The sequence below is a fragment of the Colletes latitarsis genome, chromosome 10 (genome assembly GCF_051014445.1).
Source record: "Colletes latitarsis isolate SP2378_abdomen chromosome 10, iyColLati1, whole genome shotgun sequence".
NCBI lineage: Eukaryota > Metazoa > Arthropoda > Insecta > Hymenoptera > Colletidae > Colletes > Colletes latitarsis.
In genome coordinates this window covers 19,414,059-19,429,243 of record NC_135143.1, presented here as the reverse complement: position 1 = coordinate 19,429,243, position 15,185 = coordinate 19,414,059, and the positions used below count along the sequence as shown (strand labels likewise).

General features: G+C 38.3%; 1 protein-coding gene across 8 annotated transcripts in view; it reads right to left on the bottom strand.

Moving 5' to 3' along the window:
• LOC143347259 (latrophilin Cirl) overlaps positions 1 to 15,185 on the bottom strand; it is a 610,528-nt gene that overhangs the window by 458,307 nt on the left and 137,036 nt on the right. For 3 of the 8 annotated variants that reach the window (XM_076776302.1, XM_076776310.1, XM_076776304.1), the window contains exon 1: positions 12,907 to 13,018. The exons of 3 other annotated variants lie outside the window; for them this stretch is intronic. In XM_076776302.1, the coding sequence (XP_076632417.1) occupies positions 12,907 to 12,973 (67 nt within the window). In that variant the 5' untranslated portion in view covers positions 12,974 to 13,018. Of the gene's footprint in view, positions 1 to 12,906; positions 13,022 to 15,185 lie in introns of those variants that run through there. 2 more of the 8 variants (XM_076776303.1, XM_076776311.1) reach the window with 1 other exon arrangement.

Sequence of the window (15,185 nt, the reverse complement as noted above, 5' to 3'; positions counted from 1 at the left end):
CTGACTCTTGAATTTCTCACGATTCATTTTCGCGATGCCTCGACCCTCCCCCTGCTGTCCTCTCGCCCCCGCAGGAATTCGAAATAGCAGATTGCAAATTGACGACATACAGTGCAGTGTTTAGCAGAGACAGGTCAAACTATTATTTAGATAACAAGTTGCTTTCAATACTTATTTATAATTCAATGGTCGGTTGAGGGATTTATTTTTATACTTGAGACAATCTAAGTCTATCGACTTTCTCGAATTCTCCATTTTTAGCCATATTAAATACTAAAGATCAAGATGCAATTTGTTTAGTTGTATAGTAGTTGAGATTGTATATGAAACTAAATGAATAAATGACGTTTGTACGATCGAGATATTAAATTTTTAATTAAAATAGAAGAAATAGACTTTCTTCTTTTATCTGACAAATTCTCAAGCACATTCTCAAAATAGCACAAGTTTGATATTCCAACATATTGATCCAAGACCATCAGAAATTTAATTAATCTAACCAAAATATATGTTAAAAACACATAATATAAATTTCATTGCAATGGTTACCAATAAAACTAAATAAATTATATTTAGTTTGTAATTCTATTGCCAGTTTCTATTTTAGCTTTATCGTAGCAATGAAATCTCTATTACGAGTTTACTTCATACAGGTGACGTATGTCCAAACTATGAAATGTTAGAACGTTGGGCTTTTATTGATCTATAACAATGATTCTTAAAATGAACATCGTGTTTTACGCTTTGCTGGCTCCAAAGGAAATCTCCCAATCATGAGGTACAGAAATATTCAATTTACGAATCATTATTGCATCGAACAAGGTAACGATTCACGTTCCAGCTTTCTCGTTCGTTCATTGCGAAATATTCTACTCTATAATTGAAATTTTAATTTCCATTCACCGTTTTATCTTTGATTTGCGATTAAAATTTCTATCTAGATGAAAGTTGTGTCGGTCTCTGCGTTGGATTCGCGGCTAGCCTCGAGGTGCTCCGGATGCTGATACGCGAGAGGAAGGGCGACGAAGAGATCGAGAAGAGGGAGGATCGCAGGTATACGAGAAGAAAGGGAGAGCAAAAGAGGGGGAGGGGGACGAAGGGCAACGCGGCCAAAGGATGCAAAACTTCCGAAAAAGAGTACTAGGAAAGCGTGAAGTGCGCCAATCACGGGCCGTTATTGGCGGCAATTATGATAATAGCATACCTCGAGCGAGAGCCCTCGCGTACGCATACGTAGGTGTACGTGCACGTGCGCGCGCGCAGGTATACGCGGGGCCACCATTGGCCGATGGAGAAGAACAGTGCCGCGGGCCTGCGAACTTCCGGCCTCTATTAATCACACAAATGGCTCATCGCGGCTAGAAATATCGCTATCCGCGATAATCGTGCGCAAATTGCGCTCAGGAAAACCCGCCTGGCGATCTACGCCCTCTAGCTCCGGGGACACGTGCTTTCGCGGCAACGAGGCATCCGGAATTCTCGAGGTGACACGGCTGATGCTGCCCGACGATCGAAATTCGAATTTCGAAGATGGTCGAACGGAGAAAATAATCGACGAAACCGAAATAGATTCGATTAACTTTTCACGCGTTTTCGGTTCGACAGGAGAAGAAGAGAACAGATGTAATTTTTTATATCGTGAACTCTGCTTTTTTAAAAAACTGGAGAACAGTTTTATGTGGAACATCGATGACACGAATGCATAAATAGCGTTGAGACTAATCGAATCAATATTGTGGTAGCTAATAAGGAATTTCTCGATCGAAGAAGAATTTATAATGAGCGTATTTCTGGAGATGCAGTGATATTAATTTCTGTAAATTATTACTTAGCTATGTATTTTATTTGCACGTCGCGACTGCTATGCATTCTTATTTACAGATTATTTCTCTATCGGTTAGGATTTCGTATTACGCGAACTAATGCCTGGTAGCGTTACTATCATGAAAGAGCAATTTAAGGGCAAAAAGATGGATTTCTCTCACATCGTGAACATCGCTCAGGGGCATTCTTTGTAATTCCCTGCAATACCTTATGTTCGAAATGAAAATACAGTCATGGAAATATAGTCGGAGTAATGGAACCCAATGCAACATCTGTTGAAAATATTAATAGTCGACTGATAGGACGAGATTGAAACGGTCTATCCAGTTCTTTGAAAGTGCATTCGATCGGTTATAACAGTTGAATTTATTTTCTATTGGCGGGTTTCTCTATTGACTTTGCTGAATGGAGTTTCATCGATGCCGTCCAGGATCGAAGCTGGTGCAATCATATATTGTATTTGATCGAGTTCAAATTGGCTGCCTCGTATCAGTTAGGTAACAACCAGTGGCGAATCTATATTTTTTCCCTCGCGGAAACGTTCTTCGAAAACGTTACGAGAATTTCTTTGTTAATAATAAACATTCACTATATTTGCTCTTTTTTTATTTTTTGATTTCCAACGATGTTAAACGAAATAGAACATATATGTTAAACGATGTAAAAGTACGATTAGAATTATTCTTGCTCGTTATAAATCTAAGTTACAACTTCAATCTAAATACAAATTGGCGTACAAAACTGAACTACAACTTCAATCTAAATACAAATTCAAACCCAGAACTAAATTACAACTTTAATCTAAATACAAGTTCACGCGTATCTTCCCATAACTATTCCCTCCTCTATGTAATTTGTTTCAAACAAGAAATGTTTCAGAATATATTGTGATATTAACGAATTCGGGCCAGCTGTGCGTGCATTGTCTTTCAAACTTAACTAGATTCGTCACTGGTAACTATTTCGCTTTTCTAGTTGTGGGTTAACTAAATTTAAAAGCAGTTGCCCAACTTGTCGCTAAAAATATAATACTTCGAACAGTAAGGTGAGCTCATAATCGTATTGGTCTTGCAATATATCGTACTTGAACGATCAGAGTGATCTATTTGAAACTTCGATTACTCTATCTTTCGGCTGGACCTCAAACAAAATTCAAAAAAATTCGATTCATCAAAGAGGTATATTGTAATTAAATACTGAAAAACGAGGCAAAAATAATTGATTCCGACGAGTAAAACTCTTCGTTTAAGAACCAAATTAAATAACGCGATTATTATTTTAGTATTTTACTACAAGGACGCTAAATTTGCCAACAATTTGGAAAATGTAACGCTACTTGAAATGTTTGAAGAGGGCTTAAAATAACGTTGAAACCGACCATTTAATAATTTAATTAAATGTAATAAAATCGTTACTTCGATCGAAGAGAGTAACAAACAATGCTTTGTAATTTATTCAAAAAGAGAAGTACAATTTCGTAAAAGAGAGAAAATACATTTCTCTAAATAATTTTAGTCGCAAGCTTTATATTTCTAATACATATCTCATTTATATCAGCACGACTATGATTATCAAGAAATCCTTTCAAATAGAAATTCGTTTAGCCTCGATTCGTTTAACTCGAGGACTAAAAAATCATGCTTGCGGTACCATAAATGGCTCGTTCCGCAGCTAAAGGTTGCAGAGAGTACAAAGAGGCGCACAGCTGAGTAAAATGTGTATTCCAACAATTTCTTCATCGAGGTCAAATAGCTCTACCCGGTTACGTAACAAATATTTCATCCTAGCAATCGAGGGATAGAGCAGCGAAGCGCGACGACCGTCCAACGGTTAGCTACTCGAAGAAGAAAGTCTGGTTTCTATTGCGAAGTGACAATCTCGTCGAGCGGCTCAATCGTTCGGTAATAAAGAGAAAAGGTTGTTTTCAGTAGCTGGGCTGGTCCACGTTCGCGCGTATACCAGAAAAGGAAGCGGTTTTCACAGACCCGTTTCTTGCAGAATGGGAAAATTGTTGGCGATTACAACCCGTTCGCACAATTATAGCGAAATGTTGCGGCCGTATGACCTGGCGACGCGTTTAGAGCGACTGTGCTAGCCAAAAATAGACAAAATACGATTCGAATGATAGATAAGCCTTATTGGGACTCAATTATTCGGTTAAAACGACTAATTCAAAATAATGGTGCTCAAACCATTGATCAGAACCGTATAATACACTGCAAGACTAAAGTTTTGATTTTACGTCATTGTAAACTACATAACTTAAAATTTCTTATTTTTGTAATCTTTCTAAAATTCACAAATCCTATTTATTTCCTCCGACATCTCAATTCGAGAATTAATTTTTAGAGAAGAGCTATCAGACGCCTAATTAATATTACAAACTGGACGAGCCCTGCCCTAAACAATATAGTAATTAGTTAATGGCAGACGAGGAGGTGCCGTTCGCGAACCTATAAGAGATTAAAAACGTTTCGTAGAATCGTTTTGAACGGAGGTTGATCCTGCGATAAAGCATTTGACAATTGGAGGGGCGAGGGTACTAAAGTCGGTCTTCGCGAGTTCGCATAGCTCCCATGGACGCAATAGTGTGAAAACGAAGTAACTTTTAACGAGATCGTGCAAGGCGGTTCGACTCAAAGCTTAGGGTGCTTTACGCGAGTGCACGCACAAACACACACAGGGAACACGCTCTCGTGCTCGCGCGGACGCGTCATACGCAGCATACGAGTGGTCTCTTATCGGGTGGAAGAACGCGCGTACCCGCGTATGTAGGAGGCGTGTTTGCGAAGTTATGGTGTCCACGGGCTTTTATGGCCTGCGCATCGTACCTGTGTGCAACCGAGCACTTTGTAGCGTTGCAACGTACACGCGAGTGCGTGCACCGCGACTGCTTTGTGTCGGTGGTGTGGCGAACACCGTTGATCGAACCTGCACAGCGAACAACTACACGTGTCCAATTAGAAACGTGGAACTGTTTGTAGATAGTTGGTACCAGAGACGGAATTCTAATCTAGATACGGTATTTTCAATAACTAGCAAAATGCCTTCTCGATCCGCTGTGCATAGAATAAAAAATCAGAAACCGAATTTTCAAATGGATTTCTGAGAACTTCTTCTAGGTCTTATTTTATTTTTATTTTGTGAATTCAATTCGTTTCTATTCATTTGTTACTTTTTTTTTTTATAGTGCAAGAGATCGACTACTGAAAAATTGTAGGAAAATTGAACCTGATCATTTTTAAGCTTGTATAATTCTACAAATTTGATGTGGTTATTCAACTCGAAAAAGATATACAGGTTTTTGTGAAAAGGTTCACTTAAATGATCAATTATTGACACGCTAGGGCTCTGTAAAGGAATATGGCGGGCCCCGATGAGAAGTTTGAACGCCGAAAATCGCGCGCACGCGTTCAATACGAGATACGTTTCCCGCAGGAAACTCTCGTCCCGTAGTCGGACGCGAATCTTAGCAAGGGAAAGAGAGGATGGGAACTCGAACCTACCACTTAGAAGCATGCATGCCCGACTAGGATAATGTTACGCATTTTCCGCACTCGTGCTCGCCAACTATTCCGAAGCACGACACGGCGCCTCGAAAACAATCGATATCGCAAACTGCCGACGGTCGAAATACCGTTAGGTATATCGAGAAACTAGGAAGATTGCTTCTGGATAGAATTTAGCCACTGAAAAAGCTTGCTCCACTGTTAATTCCACCGTCAGACTAACGATCAATAGCAAGGAAATTAATAGAAAGAATTATTTAATGGTACATTATGCATTTTGTAACTTAATAATAAATGTATTTTATAATTTGTCACGAACAGTATTCGTTAAATTAAACAACGATCTCTTTTTAAGCTCAGTATATTTTCAAGGAACGTTAAAAAATCCATAAATTCTGTCTGCAATTTTGAAGAATTTAACAATTTAGAAATATATCCGTGAAATTTATTTTTAAATTTCTGCTTGGACAGTGGATGGATAGCAGCTTGAAATTCCTAGAATATATATTATAACTAGTACGTTTAAAAGTCAATAAAAACGTCCACAAAAGCTGATACATCTTTAAAAAAATTCCAATAATTCCTATTGAAAATAACTTTTGGAGAAATACAGCGATTAAATTATATCCAAATTAAAATATTTACCCCGTTGGACCCTCGTTAAAGCTGCCGATTGTATGGAAACCGTTCGATCGTTTGCCTCAGCGTAGGTAAGGGATTCGAAACTCCCGCGATTCTATCTGAGCATCCGAGAGTCGAATAGTTCGATCGCAGTTTCGATACACGGGAACGCAATAACCGTTCTAACTGTTGTTGGGCACCGCGCGTGGGACGATTTTCCTTCTGGTTCGCGGGAATAAAATCGTAATATCCAGACGATCCCGATATCCCGCGGACAATGGACTCCTATAATCCCGGAGGTATTCGAGAGCTTCGACATTCGATACGGATGATCCCCCAGCGAACGGATGTTCGATTTTTCTTCGCGGCTCTGGCAGTTCGACGAGGCACGTAGAGAACGTAGCCGCGATTTCACGTTAATTTCCGATTCGACATGTCGATTATCCCGATCTCGTGACACGGAGAGAGCTCGCGAGCCAGCGCGTTAGACAATGAACTGCCTCGGGTTCCCAGGAACGGATAGCTACGGGTAGATGGAACGGGACGCAGAGGGTCGAAGGAACGGCAATTACGCGTAATTCGCAGGTGCTGTGAGAAAATGGCGGTTGCTGGATGTGTTTTCAACCTTAATCGCGGCAATTTTTCTGCCATTACTAAGTTTATCGGAACCGGTGCGCCGCGCCGTTCGGCACGATACGTACCCGCCGCGATTTTACATTATGATCGCGCGCCCCGCGGACGCACAATCCTCAATTTCAGCAATCTAGGTGGGCGAAATTATGCCACAGATTATTCACCACTTTTCTTTCTTAAATTATATCACTTTTTATATTAGTGCAATCTCTATAAATGAAACTCTAACCCTGCACAAATGTAAAAGTTTTAGAGCATTCCCACTTAGACGTCTGAGCAGGCAAAATTGTAAACAAAATTTTATAGATTTCTCTTTCGAAAATTATAGCATTTTTTAAACGTTCCATTCAATACAATCTATATAAAAAAACTGTAATTTTGTCTAGGTGGGAAAAATTATAGCAGAAATTATACAAATAGGACTTCCTTTAGTTATCAAATTTTCGGCCTCAAAATGTCTAAAATAACTAGTTAATGTTACAAAATGCACATGTTCATAGATATTAAATCTCTATAGAAAGGGCTATAACTGTCCTCGAAACTCAAATACATTACTTTTATTAAAGACAGAACGTCGAATTGTCTTTTCAGTGTCTGAAATAAAATACGTACGGAGCTAATTTGAAGGTTTGCTTAAAAATACGTAATTATACTTTTAATTAGACCCGTCCAGCTCACCTTTTCTAATTGCAACCTGTGCTGGCTAAAACATCGCTATTTCGCGATCGACACAAGGGGCATAACTGTCAGACTCATAATAATTGAGAAAGGAAAAAAAATAACAATAGCCTAATTCGCGATTATTCATCGCGATGACAGATAACTTTCTGACGTATTACACAACAAGGTGATGCCATTTCAAGTAATAGAATCTACGTTTCCGTCGGTTTGACGATCGTTTTCTCGACCGAGAAGTATTTTCAAGCATGCTTGCCAGACAATCGCAAGAGAGAAAATATATACGATAACCTTCGATTAACAGTTCATTGCGATAACGAATAACGGGCGAACATTTTATAAAAAATGAATGTTCCAATCGTAAATTATACATTCTACAGTCTTGTTTCTTTATGTACAAAAATCATGCTTTTCTTTTACAAACAAGCATGTATCAGAGATAACGATCTACCGAAATAAGATACAAATAAAATCATAAACTGAACTAACGAGATAAGATAACCACTTGAACAAAGAATTAACCAGGAGGATTTTTAAAAAAAATTAAGTAAAGCATATAGAACGGTTGCAAAATTATATGTTCCGATAACAGAACACGGAATATTCGTATTCACATGCGCAAGTGACAAGTCACGAAGACAGTCACTGAAATTAATTGACGCTAATGCAGCGTAGGTATTAACGCAACGAATGGTTATCCTAGAATGGAAAAACGTCGTTAATAATTATTCTTCAAGCCTGCGACCCGTATTTAAGCAACGTAATTTTAATAATCTAACTTTCTTTCAATTAATACGACGATCACCGCAGGAAAAGCAGGTGCTCCAATTCGTAGCATTCGTTTTTAATAATAAAAACAATTCACGGAGTCTGCAGAAGGCACGGAATGCAATAGAAAATAATAATAAATTTCCCGCCGGCGATGGAAACAATTTGGCGCGGATATTTACGGAAGCTGACGAACAAAATATTTGCAACGTTTTGCAAACGCTGTTATTCGAATCGACATTTAATAAGCAGACATTTTGTACGTTTCAATTTTGCATCAACGACTCTACAGACTTTCCAGGTTAAAAATATTTGTTTTGCGATTCAGCCACGGTCGTCGCAGCTGTTCGCGACGAAAATGTCTACGCAGCGATGTCTGTCGAAAGCAATTACTCGACACGGAAAAGAATAATTAACAGTCTGTCCGACGCGTCTGCGGTCGACGACACACTACCGTGGTTATTTTTTTAAACATGATCTTAGCTGCACGCTGTTATTAAACTAACCTAGATAGCGACGAGTGGCGCGCAATCATCACTATGCGATCAGTCATAACGCATACCTCCTTTCGCGATTAAAGTTGAATTACCCAGAAAGTAAAACCTTTCCACGAAAGAAACAGATATCTTTCCGAGATTATCACCTTTTAATTAAGTGCCGCGGCGTATACGATAATTAAAAATATTCTCTGCTTACCTTTCGCATTAACGAATAAACAGTTTCGAAGCGTACTATCAGCTCTACTGCTATTTTATTAGAGTTTATATAATTGCAAGCAAACCTCGTAAAATCTTGAAATAAAATTGAACGACACTTCATGACAATATGTAATTCTTCAAAACGTGCTTTTAAATTCTGCTACGAAATTAAACGATACGATTTATGAAACTTTCTAGATACTGTACATCCGCGAGAAGTTGGCAAGCGGAACGACAGAGGGGGCAGGGGAGTGCTTTGTTTGCTCCGCCCATCTCACATTCATCGTACGTTACATGGTCATTTCGACCAATCGCCAAACTCCGGACCAAAGTGGGGCACCAATCGAACCCGCATTCCTTTCGCTAGCCAGTTTCTCTCGCGGATGCATAGCACATCCTTTCGTCAAACACGTTTCGACTATTGCACGCAAACTGTTTCGAATATAATTACCGTAGTTGTTCCACGACGTATTATTTGAATTGTAGACACGTTTTTCGAGGGAAATTCAAGGTTTTCTTCGGCGGGGTTCGTGAAATTGCGGTACACGTAGATTGCAAAATGTCACGAGTCGGTGGACGAGGGATATTAAGGCGGGAGCCCGTTTCTAAGAGCGGCAAAGTAAATATGCCAAGTCGAAGCAAGGTGGTAACTGAGAGAGGCGGTAGCGAATGCGGCCACTCGTTCGCCGAGAAATACGATCACCCGAAACGGTTCAGGTATTTCCTGTTTCCTCGTATATCTTCGCCACCTGCACCCGTTTCTCAACTTTTTCATCGGGATGTCTTCTGCATGTTTCATAAGGATTCTGCGCGGAGGTGTAAAAACTCGAATCGACAATGAATCGGGTATAAATTAAGCGGTAAGATACTGTCGCTGACACGTTGACTAGCCAGCGTCGCATTAAAATGACCCGCAAGACGAGTGATCCTGATTCCGAAACTGACCCAATTATCGAATTTGCATATATCGTACCAGGCTTGATATTTTTAAATCAATAATTTTACGGTATACGATCGTACATATTCGCGCATGTATCTCGTATAGTAGGTACGAAAATGTACAATCACCGATACATTCTACATGGTACAATTTGTAATTTTTATAAAAATTGGAAACAATTTGCTAGGGAATAAATGGTCGGCGAAAACCGCGCCTAAAATTCAAGCTCGAAAAGGTTAAAGTACTAATTTCATGCGAAATTACGACGCCTGTCAAGCATTTGGACATGTATCTATATTTCGTTGAGATTATCCGTCGATAAGAATATTCATACTAAGACGCGAATGAAGTTATTAACCTTTGACATTCACGCTGAAAACGTATCGTGAATGTAGCAAGCAGTGCGTAGTAATTTAAATACTGTTTTCTATTCGCAGATGACGATAAAATTAAATAAATATCAGATATACTTAGTTATAATTTATATAAATCATATTCTATGGCTATTAATGAAAGAAAAGTGCGATACAATAAAACTTACGGACTTTCTATTCAAAATCAAGGAATAAATGTTTGGAGGCAAACATCGATTCATTATGAAAACAATAATACTATTATTTCAAAGCTTACTTGAAATAACAGGTATTTCGTTTACTTCAAGTAATAAACGCCATCATTAATTGAGACATTATTTCGAATAAATCGATATTACGGTTATTTCCAAATAACGTTGCAGGAAATAAAAGACCCGAAATATTATTTCGAATAATCCTCTTTTATTTCTTGTATTATCAATATTATTTACTAAAACAATTTCCACTATTCGACTATTAATCTTGTTATTAACCTGAATTTTAGACGTAATCTTTGCTCGAGTTACGTATATAAGATACAAATGCAAATATATTGACATTCAAATGTCTGTCTCAAACATATTACGAGTCCAGTTCCGAAGGTTAAACGATATATCGACTCACAAAAGAATGCAAAACTTACGATCTTAGAATACGATTTCAGTGCCAAGTTCCGAATTGACGCGAAATGTATCGATGATTGGAACATTTAACTTATATAATTTCAGATGTACGTTACATAATTCACCAAGGCGGGCGTCTTTCGATTCTCGTGCTCGAAGGTTGTGCAGTTAAGATGCACCGTCACGTTTGAACGTCCGCGGGCGTACAAGTGTCCGACAAAACATGCGTGGAACACGCAATTCCGATTGAAAATCCAAGGAACTAGGCCTCCCGGGAGAGAAGAGAAAGAAAAACGTCGACACGAACACTATGAATCATTCGACAAAAACACGTACTTGAAAGTCTAATTAGCTCCTCGTAACGTCGAGCGTCCGTGTAAATGAGCACGAACAGGGCCTTCCTAATCTACCAAAAACGGACACGAAAATCTTCGAACGACGCATTTGACACTTCCTATATCGTTTCATAGCAATTGCTTCGAACTATGCACGTCGATACGTCGAATAACGTATTACAATCGCGGGTGAAAATCGAGTGCTTTCCACTCGATTCTGTACCTTCGTGCAATTCTGCTATTATTGCGAGGCTTTGGAATAAAGAGAGAGTGCTTCCTTCTCCTATTAGAAACTAATGCTGTAACAGAATCTTGTTACGTGTCTTTTTCAAAGAATTATACCGGAGAAGATACTTTTCAGTAAGAAAGTTAGTTCTCTTCCTTATACAGAGTACGATAATTACGTAGGCATATTCAATCACACAATTTTAGAACAGATTTTTGTTCTTTCTTTAGTTTATGTACTTCTCTCTTAATATCTGAGTCTCTTAATATTTTATTTCTCTGAAACGTCAACTGTAGTATATTAAAATTTTATAGCGAGGTTGTTTCTGACTTGATTGCTCTGAACACTAAAAGGAACATCAGAAAAAAGTAAAAGCATCGTTTAACACAATAATTATTATTTAAAATTAATTATTGAAACGATTTGATTGCGTTTGAAGAATTTGTGAGATTGTAAAAGTTGACGTCGATTGGTACCATATTAAAGTTTTATAGCAAACAAAGTTGTTTTAGATTTTAATGTCCTGAACACCAAAAGGAACACCAGAATAAAAGCAAAAGCATCGTTTAATACAATAATTACTATTCAAAATCGGTTTTTGAAACGGTTTAATTGCGTTTGAAGAATTCGTGAGATTGTAAAAGTCGACGTGAAATCTTGCAATGTCCAGAATCCGATTTATTACGTAACACTTTGCTGTGAACATCGACGTTTATTTATGCAGACTGATTTTTTGAGAGATACCTAATTGTGGGCAGTAGCAGGCAGCGCCCACGGACATCGAGTCTTTTTATTTTGCTTCCGTCTGTGTAGATTACAATCGTATTCGAAGGGACCAGCTTAATAAAACTTGCCAGTGTAGCATTAGGATCGTACGATTTGCGCACAGATTCGAAGAAACTATCGTTGCAAACGAAGATACATCGAATAAGTTAATATAACTGCAGCTACTCTTTCGATATTATATCTTCGCGTTCAGACGCCTCTTATGTGATATTAGACTGAGAGAAAACGTTTCATTCGTCTATTAAAAACTAATCTTGGAAGATCTAGCTATAAAGAGTCTTGTTAAATGTCAGGTCTTTAAGAAAATTACACTTGAGAAGATTCTTTCCGACCAAGAAAGTTAGCTTCGTCGTAAAAAGTGACAGTTTCAGTTTCACTTATAGTCAATTTCTATGATTCCTTCGTAGAATCGTACGTGTTTCCTCGAAGTAAACGATTCTTGAACGTGCAAAAACGCATGGAAACGTAGACTTCAAGAATCAAGACGTCATTTTCCAACATTCCATCGCATACGGTATAAAAACAATTTAATACTAGTATTAATTTTAAACGAATTATCTAATGCTAAGAGACTAACAAGAAATAATTTTTTCTTTCTATACTCGATTCCCATTTCCTGATATACTTAAATTAAGCACTGATGCATAAAAATAAGGTTTCTCTCGATTCACGCTCGAAGAAAGAATCTATTAACACATGACTTTTCATCGAGGAACTAAAAACATTAATTCTCAAAATTGGATGTTAAAGAAAATAAATTATCTAGAAACAATCGTTTCCCTGGACAATTTGAGGGATTTGGTCTAGCGATCGAAGTGTCAAATCATCCGATAGAGATTTGTAAAGGGTCTAAAAAAAAACGATGTTCTATTTTCAATAAACAGATACAGTAAATGACTAACTTTCACTTACGCTCTACAACTAGAAACTGCAAGAACGACGGATAAAATTCGGGAAACGGGCGAGAGTACGGACCCATCTAGGGGCAAAAAGATCACTGGAGCCTGTCAAAGGCAGAACTTGCGTTCCCACGAGAGGGAATTAACCGACTAGTTTTTCCACGAATGGGTTAGAGGCTCCTGTCCCCGTCGAGAAAGCAATCGTACGCAAGAAGCGAAGAATTCCGACGGCAAATGTCATCGAAGTCCGCAGCGTTGAACCGCGACTTGAACTCTCACCGTTCATCCGCGACGCGTTATCTACTGATAGGGGACATCGTCGTGTTTATGCTCGTCAAACTACCGATATCCGCGACTAGAGCACAGAAAGACGCCGCCTAATCGCTAAGCGCTCCAATGTTGATATAAATGAATCACACTGGCGCTCCTCTCGAGAGGCCTTCGATCACCCGCGTCACCTAAATTCCGAGGAACTTCTATCCCGAAGTTTCTTACAGTCGTAACTTATCCTCCCCGAGGAGCCTGCAACGCCACGGCGATAGCACAACGCTCGAAAATGGCGATTTTTAGCATTTAAAAATTTTTACGCGTATGTGCAGAGGAATCGGAAAGCAGTTAACAGTCTCGCAATTCTTCTCAAATGTTTCTTGACTAACAATCTTAAGTAGACGAGTTTTATAATAGTCGATCAGAATACTAGTTTAGAAGAAGAACTGACAAAAATATATGACACAGAGGCGGAGGTTCGAAAATGAGTGATCAAAGTTCAGGTGTGAGTCAGGGATAAACGATGAAATAACTGTGGAAAGGAATTAGTATCTCTTGCAGCTCCTATAGAAAGAGGATATCACTGCTGATATATAAACATGGTGAGACTCGAATATCGAAATCCCAGAGGTAATAGAACTCGTCCAATTAGCCAGATATTTAGTGTTTATATAAGAATGCTGTATTGAAACCAGTATAATCTTCTTTACGTGTTTTGCTGTATCATTTTTAACTATTTACGAATTTTCTTTCCATTACTTTGACGCCATTGAAAGGTTTGTGAATATATTATTTTTTTCCTATACAAATAAGTATATTTGTAGAAATTATTATTAAAGAACAAGAATTTTAATTATTTTTAGCCAAAAACATTGCAAGTAGCCTTCGTGCGATGTCACGATGCAAGAAAAATTCTGTCAAATAAAATTCTAACGAACAGTGAAATGACCTTTCATCAAAAATTTCGATCGTTAAATCTGAATTCCAAATCTGAGATTTTTTGCAGTTTTCCGGTTTAAAAGTCATTTTAACGCGCGTCTTCTCCACACAACAGCTTGTTTCCGCAAGTAATTATTCAGAAAAACACTCAGACGGTTCACGGAAGGTTTAGCAAAACGGAGAAATCGTAAAACTGCTGGGGAGCAACAACTGCTGCATCGTTCGCCAAGAATTTTACAGCTTGCAACGGTGGAAAACTGCTTTAGGTACTCCTCCGAAAAGTAACGTTGCACGGAATACGTGTACGTGGGCTTAACGATAACTAGAAACATCCACACACGCGCACGGAGCAAACCATTTATGCGAATTCTTCTAACGCGGTGAACAAACTGCGACCATTCCTTGTACATACAACGCGGTGAATTACACTTGTGGTTTTTCTTCCAAAGGAAATTTTGTACACAAAAATTGCCTTTCGTACACGTGTTCTACACCATCTTATAGTCTCCGTTCTTCTCTATCGATCCAGTTTATTATATTTATAATTGAACTTTTCATTTGCCAAAGGTATGCGCTATCGAATAAAACGAAGGTTCCAACTTCCACTTCACGAATCGAATTGAAATTAAAAAATAGTCTTTGTTAAAGAAAGTAATATTGGTTTTCAAGATCAACTGTCACACACTGGCGATTTGTGCTAATAAGATGAATTATAACTAGCAATTACACAGTCTATAGGTACGTATTATTCATAAGTTTGAAAGTGCGGATACCACACGTGTCGATTGAAGAAACCAATAATTAGCGTATCGCACGTTCTCCAGACACCCAATATTCATACAATTTGTATTACTTTTTATGTGAAAATTAAGTTGTTACGGAGCACCAAATAAACTCGAATTTATGCATCGATAATATCTTTCGAAGAACAATAGTTTCACTACACACGTCACAGATTTTTGTAATGATTTTGAAAACGAACCACGATACGTAATCGTTATGGTATTCCGAATCTTTAGACACGATTATCGCAACTTTCCCATCGTACGTCGATTAACATAAATATTGTTTTCTGATTGCTTTGAA